Source organism: Odocoileus virginianus, chromosome 4 (assembly GCF_023699985.2).
Source record: "Odocoileus virginianus isolate 20LAN1187 ecotype Illinois chromosome 4, Ovbor_1.2, whole genome shotgun sequence".
In the NCBI taxonomy this organism is placed as follows: domain Eukaryota; kingdom Metazoa; phylum Chordata; class Mammalia; order Artiodactyla; family Cervidae; genus Odocoileus; species Odocoileus virginianus.
This window is the reverse complement of record NC_069677.1, coordinates 89,445,737-89,467,256: the sequence shown is the minus strand read 5'-3', so window position 1 is coordinate 89,467,256 and position 21,520 is coordinate 89,445,737. Positions and strand designations below refer to the sequence as shown.

Below are 21,520 nucleotides of genomic sequence, written 5' to 3'. Positions count from 1 at the left end.
GAGGAAAGAGTGCTTCTTTGTTTCAGCTAAGGAAGTGATCTGGGGCTTCCCAGGGGACCAACGTGGTAAAGAATCCGCCTGCAATGCAGGAGACCCAGGTTTGATCCTTGGGTCGGGAAGATCCCCGGGAGAAGGGAATGGCAGCCCACTCCAGACTTCTCGCCTGGAGAATCCCACGGACAGAGGAGCCTGGTGGGCTACAGTCCACGGGGTCGCAAAGAGTCAGACACGACTGAGCGACTAACACTTTCACTTTCAAGGTGGTGATCGGCTGACTTAGGAAGCCTCACTTCAAAGATGTATTAGCAGTTTAAATGGAAGTAAAAAACAAAAATACCATGTGTTCATGGATTCATTACTGGTCTCAAGTGTCTTCCTCAGCCTCTTGGCAAAGCGCCATATTGCAGAGATGGTGCCAGGCCTCTTTTATTTCTAAAAATCATGATGTATCTCCCAAGATTCTCTCATTTCTTTGAATTTAGCTCTCTTGATCTCAGGCTGAAACCAGTTCTCTTGATACAGAGACGACTGGGAGGTGTTTTCATACTGGCCTGGGCCCTCAAGCAGGGAAGCTGCAGGCATCTGTAGTGGGCTCTCTTGAGGGCGGTTGTTGGAAGGAAATTAAGTGTACTGTATTAGTTTATATCGGTTCCTCTTCAGTCTGGCCCCATCTCCACCCCAAGCCTGTAAGAAAATACCTAGATTAACCTCTAAGCCTACAATTCTGAAACTTAAGTTGCCTTATGCACAAAATAATGTCCTCATACTCTATCAAATGGAAATTGCTTTTTGCTGCAAGTAACAGAGGACTTAAAAACAGTGGCCAAAACTCACAAGAATCCTCTTTTTTTTTTTTCCCCACCTGAAAAAAGACCCGAATGAGGCAATCTCAACTGATGCTGTGAGTCCAGGGTCATCTGAGATCCAGCCTCATCTTTATTGCTCAATCTTAGCATGTGAGTCCTATTCTCAAAAGTCCCTTCGTGGTCCAGATAGCTCCAGCTGTCACATTCTGTGTTTCGGGACTGAAGGGGAGGGAAGGGATGCCCCTTCTAATGAAAGTGTCTGCCTGAAAGTCCCAGAGAACCACGCTGCTTCCCTTTCATTGCAGGTCCGCTCATTCTTTGAACCTAAGTCTCTTGATCTCAGGCTCAAGCCAGCCGGAGCAGAGGTTCCCTTTGAACAGAGAAGGCCGCGGGGTATTTCCCCACTGAGCCTGGCCACAGCCTTGGGGGCTGCAAAAAGGCTTGGCCTGGAGGGTTTTAGCCAGCAGCTTGTTGCTAAGGGTGGAGGGAAGTGTGGGTCTTGGGAGGCAGCTCACCAACTCTGCCACATCTGTGCTGTGTTTTATTTATCTCCTAGAGAGGCTCTGGGTTGGAACGAGTTTGAAGTGGGTGAAGGTGACCCAGAGTCAGTGTAGTGGGACTCCTCGGAGGCGGCACATGCCTCACACCCTGTATCCTTCTGCTGCATCACTTCTGTCCCCTTCTGCTATGCGGAAAGCGTCCTTCCCTTTGTTTTGTGTTGGACTCCTGGAAGGAAATGCTAGCTTCTCATAAAGGGCGTGTGTGTGTGTGTGTATGTGTGGTTTTGTCAAGTCACAGAACCCATTCATACTTCCTTTGAGTACATACAAATTAAAATGACTCATTGACCATCGTCACTTCTTTGATGGAAGCCCTTGCTTCTTGCCTGGTTCTTGAAACCGCCTGTCATTTGATATTCCTGCCTCCTGGAGCCCCCTTCTCCAACTCGTCCCTCCATAATCTCCCCACTGACTCTCGACAGAGACAGTTCTGCTGATAATCCTGCTCAAAGACTACGGTGGATGTGATGGTTACTTTTGCGTGTCAACTTGGCTGGACCGCAGTGCCCAGATACATGGTCAGACATTATTCTGAATGTTTCTGTGAGGGGATTTACTGGATGAGAGTCACATGTATACCCGTGGAATTCCAGTAAGCAGATTGTTGTCCATGGTGTGGTGGGCCTCACCCAATCGGCTGAAGGCCCGGATTGGAGCAGAAGACCCTCTCCCCGTGAACAAGGGGGATTTGCACAGCAGAGGCCTGTGACTTGACCTGTAATCTCTGGGAATATCAGCTGCAATATTAGCCCTTTTCTGGGTCCTCAGCATGCTGGTCCAGCCTGTAGATTTTGAACCTCTGACTTCCATCATCATGTGAGCCAGTTGCTTAAAATAAATCTCTTTATATGCACAAATCTTTCTCAGTTTACAATGGGATGACATCCTGATAAATCCATCATCAGTTGAAAATATCGGTTGAAAGTGCACCTAACACGCCCAGCCTCCCGCACACCCCCGCTCAGCTCAGCCCCCTAAGTGTGCCCAGAGCACGCACATTAGTCTGCAGGTGGGAAGGACCCTCTAACACAAGGCCTCAGGCAGGCAGGCAGTTCAGTCGCTCAGTCATCTCTGACTCTCTGTGACCCCACGGACTGCAGCACGCCAGGCCTCCCTGTCCATCACCAACTCCCGGAGTTTACCCAAACTCATGTCCATCAAATGATGCCATCCAACCATCTCATCCTCTGTCGTCCCCTTCTCCTCCTGCCTTCAATCTTTCCCAGCATCAGGGGCTTTTCCAATAAGTCAGTGGCCAGAGTATTGGAGTTTCAGCTTCAGCATCAGTCCTTCCAATGAATATTCAGGACTGATCTCCTTTAGGATGGACTGGTTGGATTTCCTTGCAGTCCGAGGGGCTCTCAAGAGTCTTCAAGGCCTAGTTTATCATAAAGGATTGACCATCTCACGGAATTGTTGGAACACCGTATTGGAACGGAAAAACCGAGCGGAGTGTGGGTGCAGGTGGTTGTCAGAGCGTGGGTGGTTCACCCTCGTGATCTCAGGGCTGTGTCTGCCCTGCGTACGGTTAGAGAGAGGGCCGTGTTTCGGAAGGCCCACCTTCAGAGTAAGTGTCTACTGACTGCGCATCATGTTTGCCCCGTCGTGAAGCGGGTAACTTGTAAGTTGAACCGTCATGAGTCGAGGACTGGCGGTGTCTACACGGCCCGTTGGTTCTGTTTCTCTGGAGAAAGCTGCCTGACCCAGCGCTTCTTCCATCCCTGGTGACCAGCCCAGATCTGACTGCAGCACGCAAGGCTTTTCCTAGCCCCTCTCACCTCCCCGTCTGCTCCTGTGGTGCTGAGCCCGCGTGGGCCCACCCCCTGCCCCGGCCACCTCTCTTAGCTGCAGGCTGTATCATGTTGCTTCACGCACAACCTTTGGGTCCATCAAGGGGTTTCACATCTGTGCCCACCCTGTTCTCTTTGCCTGGGATGTTTTCCTGCCAGACTGACAACTGCGAGGTTCAGAACAGTGGCCAGTAGCCCCTTAAATACAAATCATAAAATGAAATGTAACTCAAAGGTCAGTCCTTCAGTTTCACCAGCCACACATCACATGCTCACTTAACACAGGTTGCCGAAGGCGGCTGTTTGGGGACGTTGCAGACAGAGGACATTTCCGTCATTGTAGACAGTTCTGCTGGAAGCTTTCACCCTTTGCCTGATGGCCTGATAAAATGAAGAGACCGGTCAGTGCACCTTCTGAAGACTTCCTGCAGGCTCCCTCCTGCACTGAGGTCTCCTTCAGCTTTGCTTTGAGAGTTTGCTGAAAGCTGTGGATGTCATTCTCTGAGAACACACACATGAGCGTGGGTGTGTATATCATAAACAGCATTTCAAGGTGTAATCATCAGCTCCCCTTAGGGGTCAGGCCTGTCCCGTGGGTTAATAATAACCCACACGATAAGCTAATACTGCAGCCTGAGACCTGCTTGCTGGGATAAAAAACTGATGCTTCTGTCCTGCTCACGTCTGCCTGTTCTGTATTTTACGTGGTGGTGGTTTTTTTTTTTTTTCTTCACATGTTTTAACTCACTTGCTTCTCAGAGCAACCCCACAAGGTGGCTTCTGCTGTCCACGTTTTGCAGGTGAGGAAACAGGCCCAGAGCATTTGAATGCTCAGGGTCCCTCAGCTAGTGAGTGGCCTGGCCAGGGTTTGACCCAGGCAGCCTGACTTCTGCATCGGGGTTCCTAACCTTTCCGACAGGGCTGAGAAAGCTGCCTGCCCCCGCATGTGAGCTCCTGAGGACGCAGATTGCATCTTGCCTCCCTGGCCTGTGCGGGCCTCCGTGGTGCCTGGGATTCCGTCAAGGGGAGACAGGTGCTGGGGGAAGGGGGTCCTGGGTCTGCTGCCGTTTTGCAGCAGCTTCAGGTAGAGCGGTCTCAGCCCCGAGACCTTGGATTCTCCTGCCGCGTGTCTTTTTCCCTCTTCCTTCCACTGGCTGTGATTTGTTCCCGAGCCCCTAGGGCTGGGAGAAACCCCGAGTCCCCGAGACCGGCTTTGCCTGGCAATCCTGGTGGAAAGCCAGCCGGTGCCCAGCTGGCCCTCCTAAGCCGGGGGCCCTGCCACGCCCTGTCCCGCGCCTCCTGTCTGCCCCGGAGCCCTCAGTGCTCGAAGCGGCGTGGGCTCTGGGTGTGTGTGCTCCCATGTCCTATTGTGGCGATGGCCTCCTCGGGCCAGGGGCAGCCAGGGAGGAGGGGTGTGTGTGTTTACTTTCGCTTCCTTCCTTCCTTTTTCATCTGTGTGCCCCTGACCTTGAGTCCTTTGCGGGTTCATCTTGAACTGGTAGTTAAAACTGAGCCAAGTCATGCTGACGCAGAGGCGGAAGAGGGCCTGGTGGGGAGGGGATGGCCTTTGAGTGAATCAGTTGCTCCTTTGGCTGTGCTTAAGTGTCCCCGGCAGCCTCTGGTGCCATACGATCCGGGGCAGGCCGAGGCCTGGAGAAGGTGGGACGGGGACAGCCAAGGTCTCTGACTGATGAAGGGCTGGGAACAGCACCTCTTTTCACATCGCAGTCCTGATGGCAGGGACTCACGGGTGTACAGAAAGCATCCTTGCCTTCACGGAGTTGGCTGTCTGGTGAAGACGGCCAAGTGAAGGATGACATCATTCAAGATGTGCTGTCAGTATATTTGGGAAATTTCCAAAGGGTTTTTCCACCTATACTACCTTATAACATGGCAAAATGCTGTAATACAAGTATAGAAATTTGGTCTCATGAATTCTGAGGGGGTAAAATGTCACCCAGGAAGGAATTTCTCAAAAGACGCACTGGGACCTGCATGATACATTGTTCAGCTTGGAGGAGGTTCACCCACGGGGGGGGGGGGGGGGGGGGGGAAGGGGGCGCGGGCAGGGGCGGCGCGTTGCCAAGGCCTCTAGTCTCGGGGCGTGACCGGCAATGGCTTAGCTGGGGGAGTGTGGATCCCACCCTGGCACACGGTGCTTTATCCAGGCTCCTCCCGGCTCCCATGTGCCCTCCTCCCCCCGGGAAGCCAGCAGCGTATTCATGAGCTCAAAGGGCTGTCACGAGGCGTCATTGCAGGGCGGAGGGCCCACACTCAGCATCACACTCTCCCCCGCAAATTCCCCAGTGTGACCAGGCCCCCTGTCGTGTCGGGTCTGTGCTGCGTTTTCCTGGGAAGCTTCCCTGACCTTGAGGCTTGGAGGTGTCTACGGCCATACCACCCTGAACGCGCCCGATCTCGTCTGATCTCGGAAGCTAAGCAGGGTCGGGCCTGGTTAGTACTTGGATGGGAGGCTTGGAGGTGCTATGCTTCTTGTGTTCTGGGGATGACGGGTGTGAAGGGGGAGGCAGAGCTGGAAATCGGTGGGAGGACGGTACAGCCCTGCCGAGTCTGGGGACCCCTCCACAGCAGAGAGGCTCCCTGAGTTAGCGCACGTTTGCAGGAGTTAGAGGCGGCACGTGACTTGTCCCTTTGAGCAGGCCAGTTCACATCTTCAGTTCAGTTCATTCGCGCAGTCGTGTCTGACTCTTTGCGGCCCCATGAACCGCAGCACGCCCGGCCTCCCTGTCTATCACCAATTCCCAGAGTCCACCCAAACCCATGTCCATCGAGTCGGTGATGCCATCCAGCCATCTCATTCTCTGTCGTCCCCTTCTCCTCCTGCCTTCAATCTTTCCCAGCATCAGGGTCTTTTCAAATGAGTTGGCTCTTTGCATCAGGTGGCCAAAATATTGGAGTTTCAGCTTCAGCATCAGTCCTTCCAATGAACACCCAGGACTGATCTCCTTCAGGATGGACTGGTTGGATCTCCTTGCAGTCCAAGGGACTCTCAAGAGTCTTCTCCAACACCACAGTTCAAAAGCATCAGTTCTTCAGCACTGTTAGGCACTGGGTTTCTTTTCTGTAAAATGAAAATGCTTGGTCTCCGTTGTTTGTGTCTCCTTGGACCCAAAGACTTGGTGGTTTGAGCCCCCTGGGCCGGGGGTCTGGGTGTGATGGTGGCTTCCTGGGTGCTGCTGGATCATGGGGGCCTTGGCCTCGGGCACCGTCTCCTGCCCCGGGCCTGCCCTGGGGTAACTCTTGCCAGCTTGGAGCCCGACCATCTTGGAGCGAGGGAGGCATAGGAAGCCCCGGGTGGGGGGTACGTGGGGGGTGCCCTCCTGGCTGGGGTGGGGGTGGGAGAGGCTCAGCGTCTGTTGTTCTAGGTCGCAGCAGCGAGGCTCTGCTCCGGGAGCCTGTGTGGCTGGCAGGCTGTGTGAGCTGCTGTGATCGCGCGGGGGAGCGGCGTGTGAAGGTCAGCTGCAGCTGACCCGCTTGACCTGCCGACTTGGTCTAAGCACCCCGCGCCCACCCCCGCCGGCACCTCTTGGCTGGACTGGGGGCCTCCTGTAGGGAGGCAGGTGGTGCCCACCGTCGACCCGGGGCAACTGGCCCCTGAGTGGGGCGGATGTGGACGTGGGTGCTGGTCCCAGGGGTCAGGAGCAGAGCCACACGTGGCCCAGAAAGCGGTGCTGGGCTCCGTCTTAGGTGAACTTCCCCAAAGCTCCCAGCTGAAACCGAGTCAGACCCAGCCCTGGTCAGTCCAGAGCCTTGGATGACCAGGGGAGGTGGGCATTGTCCTTCCAGAAACTGGGTCATAGCACCCTACTGGGTGTCTGGGCCTTCCCCACCCAGGGTCTCAGCATGGTGTATCCCAGGGTTCCCTTCTTATAGGTTTTTAACTGTTTGATTATTTATAATACAAAGCAAGGATGAAAATGCTGCTTTACACATTTTTATTTTATTGAAGTATAGCTGGTTTACAGTGTTTTGTTAATTTCTGTGTGTGTGTGTGTGTATGCTCGGTCATGTCTGACTCTTGGCGACCCCATGGCCTGCAGCCCGCCAGGTTCCTCTGTCCATGGAATTTTCCAGACAAGAATTCTGGAGTGGGTGGCCATTTCCTTCTGCAGGGGATCTTCCTGACCCAAGGATCTAACCCGCGTCTCTTGGGTCTCCTGCGTTGGCATCTGGATTCTCCACTGCTGTGCCACCTGGGAATGCCCTTGTTAAGTTCTGCTGTGCAGAGAAATGATACATCCATCCTTTCTCGTGTTCTTTTCTATTATGGTTTATTACAGGGTCTGGAATATAGTTCCCTGTGCTATACAGGAGGGCCTTGTTCACCTGTGCTATCGATACATGTAATATGAATAATTTGCATCTGCTGATCCCGGATTTCCACTCCACCCCTCCCCCTCCCCCTCCCCTTCCGCCTGTGTGTCTGTTTCTGTTTTGTAAATAAATTCGTTTGTATCATATTTTAGAGTCCACAGATAAGCGTATCACGTGCTATTTATCTTTCTGACTTTGCTCAGGAAGACACTCTCTGGGTCCATCCATGTTGCTGCAAGTGGCATTATTTCATTCTTTCTAATGGCTGAGTAATATTCCATTGTGTGTATGTACCACATCTTCTTTTTCTGTGTATCTGCCCATGGGCTTTAGGTTGCTTCCTGAGCAGCAATTAGGTTGTGTATAGTGTGTATAGGTTGTGTATAGTGCTGGATAGGGCCACACCCCTAGTGTGGCCATAGGGATGCATGTATCTTTGGGAATCAGTTTTCTCTGGATATGTGCCCGGGCTTCCCTTGTGGCTCAGCTGTTAAAGAATCCGCCTGCACTGCGGGAGACCTGGGTTTGATCCCGGGTTGGGAAGATCCCCTGAAGAAGGGCAAGGCTACCCACTCAGTATTCTGGCCTGGAGAGTTCCATGGACTGTATTGGTCCATGGGGTCACAAAGAATCGGACATGACTGAGCAACTTTCATTTCTGGATATATGCCCAGGAATGGAATGGCTGGATCCTACGGCAGCTCTCTGTTTAGCTTTTGTTAAGGGGCCTCCATACTATTCTCCATTGGAGGAGGAAACGGCAACCCGTTCCAGTATTCCCAACTGAAAATCCCCATGGACAGAGGAGCCTGGCAGGCTGCCATCCATAGGGTCACAAAGAGTCGGACGCGACTGAGCGTGCCTGCTATTCCCCTGGTGGCTGCACCTACCTGTGTTCTCCCCAGCAGTGTAGGAGGGTTCCCTTTCCCTCCAAACCCTCTCCGGCATGTATTATTTGTGGACTTTTTAATGATGGCCATTCTGACCCGTGAGAGGTGGTGTCTCCTTGTAGTTTTGATCTGCATTTCTCTAATGGTTAGTGGTGATGAGCACAAAGGTGCTGTTTTGATGGACACACCAGAGCTGGTGGATGGCAGCCGAGACCTCTCACCAGCCTTCGTTCGTGGTGGGCTCGTGTCTCGGACAGCCTGTGCAGTGGGACTTCTGTGGTGTTGGAAATGTTCTGTGTCTGCGCTGACCAGGGTGGGACCACTGGCCGCGCGTGACTCACGAGCACTCGTCAATCTGGATCCCCTCAGTGTGGCCGATGCAACCAGGAAAACCGAAAACTTCATTGTAATTAAATGTAAGTAGCCACACTGTGACCAGTGGCTCCTGAACCTGCAGTGCTAGAGATTAGTAAGTAGGTAACTGCAAGTGAGAATAATTTTACTTTTTACTGTAGGAAATTTCACATATATATTGAGTAGTATGATCGCATATACCCTTCATCCAGCTTCTGTAAAAACTAATCCATTGACCAACTTACTTCACTTTTACCTCCCCGCCACCCCGCCCCCTAGCTCTCACTTCTGTGTTACTTTGAAGCAGACAATAGCTTTTGAATTTTTGTTTTTAAACAGCTCATCTTTAACCCCAGGATAGAGTAAAACTATGTGACCTTGATTTTTTTCTCATCCCTTGTGGCTTTTTTTTGCCATTTATTGAAGAGCTTTGTGAGCTTCCACTAAACCAGCTGCAGGCCCCGAATGATGTCTCTGAAGACTGCTCGAGGCGTTCTCATATTTCTGTAATGAGAAATCTGCACCACGGATCTCTTATTTAATTTGTAATAATATTGTTTAATATGTTTTATATTATACAGTTTAATATTAACTGATTATGGCTCAAACTGTACATGGTAACATTCGGGACTGATTAAAACTTGATGTCCCATATGTTCAACCAATTTTTAGATCTGCAAAAAATTGGTCCAGGAAAATTGTTTGACAGAAATAATGGAGAACTCCATGGCATAGGCTGTAATGAGTAAAGTTTGTCGATGAAACTGCTCAATAGCTTCAGATTGATTTGAAATTGAAAAGAACTGATCCAAGTGAAAATGATTTTGACTAAATAACATGAAAAAAATTAGGAACACTGGATATGAAAATGATCGAGCAACTAGAAGGGCTGCCTGGCATTCTCTCCGGAAGATGCTTCTGATCACAGTGTTTTTGTCCAGAACATCCTCAGGGTCAAAGCGGTCACTGCCCATCTCCATCTACTCTTCTGGAAGGGCGTGGAAAGGGGAAGTTTCTGCATTTGAACGTCCCAGACTCTGGCGACTGCCCATCCCTAGGATGACTCAGAACAGACGACTGGTGCTCGAGTGAAAGCAAGAACAGCCGCCCTGCCTGCTGCCCGCTTGGACCTTCCCCCTGGACGTCCCTCCCCCTCTGAGGGCCTCTGCTCTTCCTCTGGGGGCTTGGAGAAGCCTCTCGGCTTTTCTCCACGAGCCTCTAGCCTGGGGGTGAATTCTCCCAGTAGCATGTGCAACAGTCCCCGTGAAGAGGCAAGGGCGGGACGCTCCTGGTGCTCCAGTGGCTTAGGACTCTGCCGTGCTCCCAGCGCAGGGGCCTGGGTTCAATCCCTGGTCCAGGAACTTGACCCCATGTGCCACCGCGAAGACCACGTGCAGCCAGATGAATAATTTTTTTTTTTTTTTAAAAAGAGGCAAGGGTGAAAAAGCAAAGACAGGGCTTCCCCCAGCGGTCGCCTGGTGCAGCGGGCACCTGGCCCTTGTCCTGAGCCCTGTGGAGCGGGAGCCGTCCCAGCTGGAGCCCTCCAGCTGCCGAAGCCAGGCCTCCCGGCGGTGTTTCCCCGGAGGCCCCACGGCCAGCAAAGGGCCAATGATGCCCTCGTACTTGGGGTGGTCTCTGCTCTCCCGGGTCAGGGACTTGCCAGGCCTCTCTGGGAGGCAGTGGGCGCCCTGGGTCCATTTCACGCCAGAGTCTCCAGAAGCCTCTTGTGGATCCGTGACTGCTCCTGTCAAGCCTTGGGAAACATGTACAGGTGGAGCCTACTCGTTCCTTAAGCAAACCCGGAGCATCCTTTTGGGTTTCAAGTGCTACAGGCTTCAGAAGGGGATAGGGAAAGCCGTCCTGGACGATAGATATCTTGCTCTATGTGGAGCAAGATAGAAATGGTGGTGGCCCTGCTCCCCCAGGAGTGGGTCTGAGGGGAGGGAGCAGTGCTGGGGTGCAGGAGAGGTCCATCTCAAGAGCGTGCAGACTCAGCCTCTGCAGACCCCACCGTCGGCTCCCCTGGTTCCTGACTGGGGAGGGGCTGAGCTCTTACACGGAGGTGGGGGGGTCCCGCTCCCCCGCACCCCCACTTTGTGGGAGGGAAATGTGCTGTCCTTGGGGGCTAACATCTTTTCTCCCTGTGACCCCCCAACCCGTCCCCGTCTATTCAGCAGTGGCCATTGTGGCCCCGGGATTACTAGAAAAATCTAGAGGGCCCTTGCTGGAGCAGCGCTGCTTGCTCAGCAGTGTGCAGCCCAGCAGGTGGCATTTTTTTTTTTTTTAGAAGTTTTGCATGAAGGCCCTGGAGCAGGGCTTGACTCTAGACCCACCCTTGCGCTCTCTGTGGCCTCGGGCAGTTTCTTTAACCTTTCTGAGTTTGGTCTCCTTCACGAGGTGGGATGCCACTTGGACTAGCTCCCAGGGTGGTTTTGAGATCCTAGTGCGGCCTGTCCCAGAACATCTCATCCTGTGCCGTCTGACTCAGAGTGGACGCTCCAACAGTAGCTGCTGTGATCTCCCTCACAGTTATCTGAACCCACCCTGAGCGCCCGTCGGCAGTCAGGTACTGGGCCGGTCTCGTCTTGCAGACTCTCTCCGGGATCTGGAGCCGTCCCCAGCAGGACCACGGCGTTGGGAGACCCAGTGATCCAACCCCTAGGTGTCTTCGGTTTCTGTGGCTGACTGGCTGGGGGGCATCCGGGGTGGGGCTCCCATGTGGTCTTTGGTCCTCAGCGGCCCCTCTGACCGTGGGTGATTCACAGATAGACCGTCCACTTGCTCGCGATCGTGCCGTTGGTGACACTGCCCAGGGAGCAGACGTCTCGTGGTTGAACGGAAACAGCCCTGCCCAGGGTCGGGGGGTTCTGGTCTCCTGGTGCCCGGCTCCCAAGGAGCTCTGTGATATTTAACAGGTGGCCGTGCTCCTTTGGGCCCTTTTATTTTTTTAAATGAATGGTTGAGTTGGATGGCCCGTGAACCACCTCCACCTCTGTTGCGCCCAGCATGAACATCTGGTGCCCAGCTGTGGGCTGGTGTGGGGCAGAGTCAAGACTGCGACTGCCGCCTCGGCAGAGGTTCCCCTCCTCCTTGTTTCCAAGACCGCGGGAATCCACGGTTTCCACGCTGGCGGGGCCAGTGTCTAATGAAGGTCCCTTTCAGTTAAGTTCAGTCCAGTCGCTCAGTCATGCCCGACTCTTTCCGACCCCATGGACTGCAGCACGCCAGGCCTCCCTGTCCATCACCAACTCCTGGAGTTTACTCAAACTCATTGAGTCAGTGATGCCATCCAACCATCTCATCCTCTGTCGTCCCCTTCTCTTCCCTCCTTCAATCTTTCCCAGCATCAGGGTCTTTTCAAATGAGTCGGTTCTTTACATCAGGCAGCCAAAGTATTGGAGCTTCAACTTCAGCATCAGTCCTTTCAGTGAGCACCCTGGACTGATTTCATTTAGGATGGACTGGTTGGATCTCCCTGAAGTCCAAGGGACTCTCAAGAGTCTTCTCCAACACCACAGTTCAAAAGCATCAGTTCTTCAGTGCTCTGCTTTCTTTAGAGTCCAACTTTCACATCCATACATGACTACTGGAAAAACCATAGCCTTGACTAGATAGACCTTTGTTGACAAAGTAATGTCTCTGCTTTTTAATAGGCTGCCTAGGTTGGTCATAGCTTTCCTTCCAAGGAGTATGTGTCTTTTTATTTCATGGCTGGCCCCTTACCAGATCCATTCACAGGCCGCCTTTTAACGCTCTCTGCATAGAGCAGTGTCTGTGAAAGCCGTTACGTGTTCACAGGTCGCGAAGGCCTGTCGTCTTTTTCCCGTGTTGCATTTTGACAGCTCCGCTGGTGTCTCCTCCTCAGAGCCGTGTTGGGCGGGCCTCGCTCTGGTCTGGTTTGCTAACTGGCTCGGGCCCCTGTGCGCACCAGGGAGCCCTGAATCAGCTAATGAATTAACATCAGGGCTGGAGTCCCTTGTTGGAGTTTGAAGGTAAAACTCAGTCGGTTGTGCCAAAGATTTCTAGGTGTCGTCTTTCATACGATGGTGAAAACCGGATCGCCTGCTTTTTTTTTTTAACCTTTTACTTTTTTTTTATTGAAGGATAATTGCTTTACAGAATTTTGCTGTTTTCTGTCAAACCTCAACATGAATCAGCCACAGGGAGACATATATCCCTTCCCTTTTGAACCTCCCTCCCATCTCCCTCCCCGTCCCACGCCTCTAGGTTGACACAGGGCCCCTGTTTGAGTTCCCTGCATCATACGGCGAATTCCCGTTGACTATCTATTTTACATATGGTAATATAAGTTTCCGTGTTACTCCCTCCATACACCTCACCCTCTCCTCCCCTCTCCCCATGTCCGTAGGTCTGTTCTCTCTGTCTGTTTCTCCATGGCTGCCCTGTAACTAAATTCTTCAGTGCCATTTTTTCTAGACTCCGTGTATATGAGTTAGAATACCGTATTTATCTTTCTCTTTCTGACTCACTTTTGGACGCTCAGTTGGCTTCTGATTTTCGAGGTCACGTGTCCTGTTAGGATGCAGGCAAGCAGTCTGAGTGAAGCCTCGTCACTCTGATGTGGGCGTGAGCTCTCAGATGCCCCTGTATTTCCATGGCCGAGCCGGTGCCTCACCCCCTCCATCAAGGACTCTGCCCTAAGAAAGCTTTGATTTCACTGTCTTAGCAACGGTCCCATGTGCTTTACACCTGTCACCTGTCACTGTCTGTCTGGGAATTTGTAATGAATGCGTCTGTTTTCCCAGCTGAACTGTACCTGATTATTTTGCTGTGGGCTACATCTCCCCTCGCCCCCAGAACTTAGCATCCAGGAGGTGCCTCATCGACGGCTGATGGCCCATGTCCTGCTGGGGGGGCGGGGTCTGATGCCTGCTCCCCTCCCCATGTGTGTGCCTTCCTGGCTCTTCTTCGTGTATGTGAAAATGTTTACAAAATGCCCTACAAAGAGGTCAGGCACTTTGGGGTTCTTTAGGAAGCGCCCAGTTTGTTTCCTTGGGCTTAAAGGTGTAACATGGGCTGTGTGCAGCTAGAAGGACGTTGAGAAAGATTAGACCGGTCTGTGCAGGCTGCTGTAGTCATGTCTCTCAAGTTTGCAGAATAGCCCAGCTGTGTGGAGGGAAAGATACATTATCATGTAGGTTTAGATTTGGTTGAATGTCTCTCCTCATGTGGTGGCTGAGATGGAAAAGAATCCGTCTGCAATGAAGGAGGCCCGAGTTCGATCCCTGGGTTGGGAAGATCCTCTGGAGAAGGACATGGCAATCCACTCCAGTGTTCTTGCCTGGAGGATCCCATGGAGAGAGGAGCCTGGTGGGCTACAGTCCGTGGGGTCGTAAAAAGCTAGGCACTGCTGAGCGACTAACACTTTCACTTTGGTGGAATGTTAACAGAAAACCCTCAAATGACACTGGCTTAAACATGAAACTTTACGTTCTCTGTTGTGTGAAAAGTCAGGGCAGGGCCTAATTTTCTGTTTCTTCATCCTTAAGAGAATTGCCTCATGATACAAAACGGCTGTTGAAGCCCCAGCCATTGTATTCATGTCACAGATGGAAAGACGATCCTGGAAGTCTCACTCCATGTCCTTTTATATCTCATTAGGTAAAAGGAACAGAGGCACTCACTATAGTGACAGCTGGGAAGAAGGGTCTTAGCTGGGACATCACCTCACCTGGAGACATGAAGGCTCTATTTCCAAGAAAGATGCAAAGAACAGACAGTGGGTACAGAACACAGGCCCAGCACTTAACTTGAGTGAATGAATGGATGAGGGGATAAGTGATGGAAAGATGCCGTTTGGTTTCTGTGGGTTAAATGTTGACCAAACATCATGCTAGCAGGATCCGCGACATGACAAGGAAAACCCATTTCTGGTATCACAGGAGGGAAGGAACCTTGGGGAAAATCCCCAGGGACTTGACAGAGCTGTGTTCTTCTGCAGGGCCACCTCAGGTGGCCTTCCTCTTTTCCTTCCTTGTAGGGTGTGGTTCCCTTATTTGGAAGGCAGCAGATAACATGGCAGCCGGTGATGATGGGCTAGACCCAGGTCACAGTAACCACATTTCAGAAGGTCCCCATGAGAGCATCATCTTTTTTTGTTTGTTTGAAGAAAGAAAAGTTTTATAACTCAAGCAAGACAACCTGGGAGAAGAGAGTTTATCCTTAAATGTTGCTGAATTGAAATACTAAAGTAAAAGTGAAAGTTGCTTAGTCATGTCCAACTCTTTGCAACCCCATGGACTATACAGTCCCTGAAATTCTCCAGGCCAGAATACTGGAGTGGGTAGCCTTTCCCTTCTCCAGGGCATCTTCCCAACCCAGAGGTCGAACCCAGGTCTTCCACATTGCAGGCAGATTCTTTACCAGCTGAGCCACCAGGAAAGCCCAAGAATACTGGAGGGGTAGCCTATCCCTCCTCCAGCGGATCTTCCCAACCCAGGAGTCGGACTGGGGTCTCCTGCATTGCAGGCGGATACCAACTGAGCTATCAGGGAAGCCCTAAACTAAAATTTCCCTACATACAAATCCCTGCTTAGAAAAAGTCCCTCGGGGTTAATTATGGTCTGCTGGCGCTGGTTTGCAGCCTGCAGGTTGGCCTGAGGTTCGGTGTCGGGCTGCGTCTCGATGCTGCGGGCCCTCCAGCATGTTTGGGCTGGCGGTCCAGGGCTGTCCCCGCCCTGGAGGGGCACTGTGGAGCTGGGGCCCAAGCCCTGCAGCGGTGAGTCTGCTGTTGGCAGCGGACCACGCTGTCTTCTCAGGGGTCTGTCAGCTCTCAAGGGTGGCCCCCAGCTGCTAGAGGCGCAGCGGGAGGGCCCGGGGCTGCACGATGGGAGTGGGTCGCAGAAGGCAGGTCCCCTGGTTAAAGCCTTAGCCTGACATGCGCTCAAGGCCCCCGTTGTTATCTTTTTTTAAATTTTGGCCGTGCTGGGTCTTCCTTGTGGCATCCGACTCCGAATTTGCAGCACATGGGCTTAGCTCTCCTGCGGCATGTGGGATCTTAAGCTACCCCGCCAAGGACGGAACCCGTGTTCCCTGCCTTGCAAGATGGCTTCTCAGTCACTGACTCCCAGGGAAGGCCCCCAAGGCCTCCATCCTTGATTCCCCTTTAAAATCCTGATCAGGGTCTTTGTCACGCCTCCTGGAGACACTCTGTTCCCTCTCTGCTTCCTCTCAGCACGCCCCCCACCCCCCAACCAACCCTGAATTTTCAGATCATCCCGACTCCCAACCCTTGGTTCAGGATTGTCCTTTAAGAAGCTGTCCTGGGTCCGTGCCCCCAGGCTGGGTGTGACCTGAAGTGCAAAGTGATGGCTCCGAGGTGGGGGTCACACATCCATCCCTCCCCACCCTAGGGCTGATGGACTCCAAGTCTGAGTTTGCTCTTCCTAACCACCTTTGGAAAAAGGCCGGTGGTTTCCACAGACTTGCTCTGGGTCACAGGAGGCTGACTCAGGATGGGGGAGGGCCTGGTTTCCCCCCACCAACTCTTGGGTCCCAGGGACCACCCCAGGGTTGACGCCCAGCTTATGCAACTGACCAAGGGGTCGTGTTAGCAGGGGTGGGCGGGTGGGAGGCTGCAGCAAGCCAGCATGGGGCAGCAGCTCACCTGCTCTCTGGCCAGGAGTCCAGGCCGAGCCTGCCCAGGGTGGTGACAAGGATTTGTTGCAAATTTCTGGTGCAAACAACATGCCCCCGTCCCGGGGGAATGTTTCTACTGCCAAAAGCAATAGACTGTGAATGAGCTAAGTAACCCGTTCAATTTTCTAGTCTCAGTAAAAAAAAACAAAACAAAACAGCAGGTGGAATTAGTTTTAATAATATATTTTAACCCAGTAGGTACAAAATACTGTCATTTCATCATGTAGGCAACACGGATGTTAGTTAAGGAGATCACTTTTCTCTCTCTGTGTTGAGACTTAAAGGGCGGGCTGTTCACACTCATTTTGGATTAATGATGTGTTACTTCTCGAAAGGTCCAGAGCTTGGCCGCTGTTTCTATTCATTCTCCCACTTGAGGGTCCTTGGGAGCAGGGACAGCGCTGTGACCATTAGGGTCTTCCCTGCACCCGGTCACTGGTGTGGGTGCATGCGATGTGAGTGGGGGCCTGTTCTGAAGCGTCCCCACTCCACGGGGCCAGGACTCCGAGCAGCTGGAGTCTGGACACAGCTGCGGGGGCTTGGGAGTCAGCCTGGGCCTCCTGGAGCCAGGGTCCCCACCCAGAATGATGCTGCTGCTGGACTGTTTTCTCCGGGGCCTGTTCGGATTCTCCCGAGCTGTGAACTAGACCACGGGTCTGGGCGGGGTGGGGGGCTGGGGACACTGCCCTCGGCCCCACAGGCAAATGCGAGCATCTCTGTGAAGGCCCGCGGTCGGCACACCTGCCGCATGTGGGCTACTGTGCTGCCTCTACTCTGATCGAGAGCCGGCCGGTGCATCTGGGTCCGCTGGGTCCCAGGCTGGAAGACCCTCCGCACGCCCCGTCCGGCGTCTGCACGCGCCTGCGGGTGCCCGGCCTGTTCCCCCGGCTGCTCATGCAGAGAAGGACCGCGCCCGCGCAGACCCTCGGGACGCCCATCTCCTGGGGCGGGGGTGATAATGGCCCCGGCCGGGCCAGGGTCTCACGCGGTCTCTCCTGTGCAGGCGCAGCTGGAGGCCCAGCGGGCCACCCAGGACTTCCAGAGGGCCACCGAGGTGCTCCGCGCCGCCAAGGAGACCATCTCCCTGGCGGAGCAGCGGCTTCTGGAGGACGACAAGCGGCAGTTCGACTCGGCGTGGCAGGAGATGCTGAACCACGCCACCCAGAGGGTAGGATCTCCGCGGGGCGCGCCTGTGTGCACTCGCCTGCGTGCGGGCGGGCTGGGTGGGCTTGCCGCGGGGAGGGGGCTGGGCTTGCTCCCGCCTCGGGTTCCTGCGACCTGGCGTGCGTGCTTCTCAGACCCCCGGATTCCCCGCTGGTTTCCCTGAGCAGAGCAAACAGGCATGTTGTACGCCCACAGGTGATCGTCTCCGGGGTGGGGTTGGGGGGGGGGGGTCTCCGCGGGCCTGGTACTAAGCCGTCCTCCCTGGTGTCAGCCTCCTGGTGCCAGGCGTAGCGGCCCGTCCTTGCCAGCTGAGATCCCTCTGGTTCAGATCATCCTCGACAGTCCTGACCAGTGTGGGCTTCCTCAGGGGACCCCCGGTCCTTCTCCAGGGTCTCCTCCCTCTGAGTCCCCGGGGTCCGGAAGGGTTTGGAGCTTGGGGTGGACGATCGGGATGACCTGCTGTCCTGGCCTTGGGGCGTGTGTGCCCTCAGTGAGAGGTGGGCCATGATGGCTGAGGCCTGAACCCCTGGGGTGCCCGGTCTGGGGAACCAGGGTGCCGGCGGGAAGCGGGCTCTGCCGGCTGTGGGCTTCACTGGCTGTGCCTGCTGGGTTTGAGGTCGACATGGGGCACCATTCAGCAGCTCCCGGGACCTGCTCTCTGACCACAGGCCTGCGTATCGGCAGTGACGGGGGTCGCCGGACGCCTTGCCTCTCCCTGACTCGCCCAGGCTGCAGCGGGTCCTGCAGGATATGCAGTGCTCCTCCCCCTCCGCCCTGCTTGCTGAGGCCTTGGATGTGGGGTGACGTAGGGGTGGGGGCTCCCGATAGGCCGCCTGCGGGGCTAGAACAGAACTTTCCAGTGTCACCTGCCACTCTGGGCTGAAGTCCTGGAGGACATGATGATTAAAGATGGCCTTGAGCTTCCCTAAATAGAACACCTGACTCACAAAGGGCTGGGACTTGGTGTTGAATCCACGTTGACTCCACCACCGCCGCCCTGCTAAAGCCCAGACTCCCAACTGGGCTTGTGTGGCCTGGAGCCTCCTGCCTCCTGGTGGACACAAGGCCTGGAGAGCCAAACGCAGGCCGGGACAGCTTTCCTGGGTCCACTGGGGAGCGCCCACAGGGGAGGTCAGGACTCTTGGAAATTTACAAGTAGCCTGACAGAGTAAAAAGGATGGGGGAGAGGGGGGGAAAAAAAACCTCCTTCCAAGTACTTCACTGAAGGCCTGCTTTTTCTTCCCACCCTCCCTTTCACCCCAACCAAGATCCATATCAGCTAGTTAGGAATCATTGCAGAAATCACTTAATGTGTTCTTTACAAAAATAACATTTCTGCTTTTTCTCCTCTTACTTGTTAAGTCCTAGGGCCGTAGTAGATGGTGATGGCAAGTCAAGGAGAGGTGTCCCCAGGACCTCCACACCCTGTGGCCGAGAACACCATTCATACCTGTGTTTGGGAATAGTGCTCCTTGGGGTTGTGCAGTGCGCAACCCGTGGAGCTGTCCAAGGCAGCCCTGGGCCTGTTGACATCACGTGGGGGGGCATCTGATGTGTTCCCTCACTGAGGCCGCCGTGGTTTCTTGCTTGTGGGGGCGACCTTTGCAGAAAGCAGACTTCCTGGGTCACGGGCCAGGATTTCCACCCTGGGGGGCTCCTGGCCCTCTTCCCTCGCTTCCTCCCCAATTTCAGGGGGCTCAGACCCGAGGAGAGAGAAGGAGGGTTGGAGAGTGGCACCAGCAAGAGGCAGAGCACACGGCAGAGCTGTCTGGGACCGTGTCCCCGTGGCCCTGAGGAGCGCAGCCTGGAGGGGGCAGGCTCTGTGGCTGTGACGGGTGGGGCAGAAATGCTCGTGGGCGGCCCTGCTGTGAGCTGCCCTCCCGGGGCCCTGGCACACCTGGGCTTCTTGAATGCTGGTAGACGAAGCAAAAGGCCTAGAATGTGTCCTCGCCCTTTGCTGACTTCTGAGTCCTCTGGGAAGTCTGTTTCTTCAGGAGAAGGGTCCTCTTCTGCTGAAGAAAGTGCCACGGAAGCATCCAGAGAAGGATGCAGAGCTCAGCAGGGTCCAGGCCATCTCGAGAAAGCGGCCCTGCTTTGGGCGGGGTGGCCCCCACCCCAGGCACAGTGGAAGGACCCTGTGGTCCCCACATCCCCTTCCCCAGAGTCATCTGGGTGTCCCTTCTGCTCCTCCAGACTTCTAGTGACGGCCCCAGCTGTGGTCGCCGTGGGAGCCCCAGGGTCTGTATTGCTCGGCCATGTCCAGGGCCCCAGGCGGGGGCAGAGGAGCGGTCCTGCGCTCAGCGCTGGGGTCAGCTGAGCTCTGTAGTGCGCGTGAGGGGCCTGCCTGGGGGTGCGCGGTCCCTGCTGCTCCCACTTGGGCTTTAGGCAGCCGACGCCCCCTGCCTCCCCGGCTCCACCTGGTTTGGCTGAGCAGCAGCCCTGAGACGGAGGTGATAGGTTTCCACCCTCCAGGAGGGAGCCGTCGGTCTTTCTGTTTATGCAGAGAGGCCAGAGAGGAGGAGGACGTGGCTTGTCGTGGGGAGGTGTGAACTGTTAGAACCAGCGGCTGCTGGGAGGAGAGGCCTGGGGTGTGCCCTGCGACCTGGGAGGCACCTGAGCCATCAGGCCCGCTTTTCTGTGCTGGTGGGCAGGTACCACCTGTCCCCCAGGCCCTGAGATGCCACCTCCTTGGGCTCACCTGCCCAGGAGCACAGGAAGAATCAGAAGGCGGCCTGAACGGGCTGAGGGTCTGAGCAGGCCACGATGCTGCCTTCCTGGGAGCGGGGGGCCCTGCTCTTGGCTTTGGGATGCTCGGGTTGAGGGTGCGTGTTTCGAGAGGGCTAGGCGAGACGGACAGTGAGGCGAGGAGCCCAGTTTGGGCCGTTCTGCCGGCAGGGCCCTCAGCCCGGCTGACACACCTGTTCAGTGCCCGCTGGTGTCCCGGCAGGCAGTGTCTGCATGAGCAGCATCTGTGTGTCTCTGTGAGCAGAGGGCCTGGGCTGCCCTGTGCCTCCCGGGAGGGGGCCTGCTTGGCCCCGTGCTCCCTGTCCTGCTGGCCCTGGACGAGGCCTCTGGCGCCTCAGGCTCCCGAGCACCAGGGCGGCTGCGTGGCATGCCCCCCAGGTCCCACTCACTTCCCGCTGCCTGCTGGGCCAAGGGCCCGGCCACTCGGGCCCCAAACTCTCCTGGTGGGCAGCAGTGGGTGGTCGGTTGTTGGGCATCTGGAACCAACCTGTAGGGGCAGGAGTGCATGTCTGTGAGTTTTGGGGAACCCCAGGGAGGCTGACTTCTTCGTCATTAGAATCCACAGCGGTTGGTGCACCCAGGGGTCAGCCCAGGAACACAGTTCCCTCGGGGGGCGTGGGAGCCAGAAAAGAGTGGTTTCTCTAGGAGCCTGTCAGCCCTGGGAAGGAGGTAGGCAGCTGCACGCTTCCTGTGGAGAGTGGATGCTTGGCTGTGCCAAGCCCCGCCTAAGGGCTTCCTCACTCATGCCTTTCCTCCAGCACCCTGCACCAAGTCCCCCAGCACCCTGCACTGAGCCCCCAGCACCCTGCACTGAGCACCCTGCACTGAGCCCCCAGCACCCAGCACCCTGCACAGAGCCGCCCAGCGCAGCCTGTGCTGCCTCCCCCTTGCGGCCCCCCACCCTGATCCGAGGTAGCCCTAGCAGCTTGGATCTCAGCCGCCTGAGTGACGTGGTGCCGCCGAGTGTCTGCACCGTGAGGCTGGCGGCCCAGGGCTCGGTGCCCAGTTGCTCCGAGCACCCAGGACGCGCTTCACTGGTGTACTCGGCCTGGAGTTGAGCTGGTTGGCGGACACTGAAGAGCAGGGTGTAGAGCGGCCGCGGGGGCCGCAGTCCAGCCCGGGAGCCTGGTCTTCGTGGAGGTCTGGGCACCGCACCGGCTCCTCGGGTCTGGGTTGCAGGTGTGTCTGGGCACCTCGAGGCCTGCAGGGACCTCTTC

The 21,520-nt window shown here is 55.1% G+C and overlaps 1 protein-coding gene across 1 annotated transcript in view; it reads left to right on the top strand.

Annotated features, from left to right (window-relative positions):
* The window catches only part of SH3BP5 (SH3 domain binding protein 5), a 71,951-nt gene that overhangs the window by 41,134 nt on the left and 9,297 nt on the right, over window positions 1-21,520 (top strand). Inside the window, exon 4 of the mRNA XM_020875837.2 lies at window positions 17,398-17,562. Within this exon, the coding sequence (XP_020731496.1) occupies window positions 17,398-17,562 (165 nt within the window). The remainder of the gene's footprint in view (window positions 1-17,397; window positions 17,563-21,520) is intronic.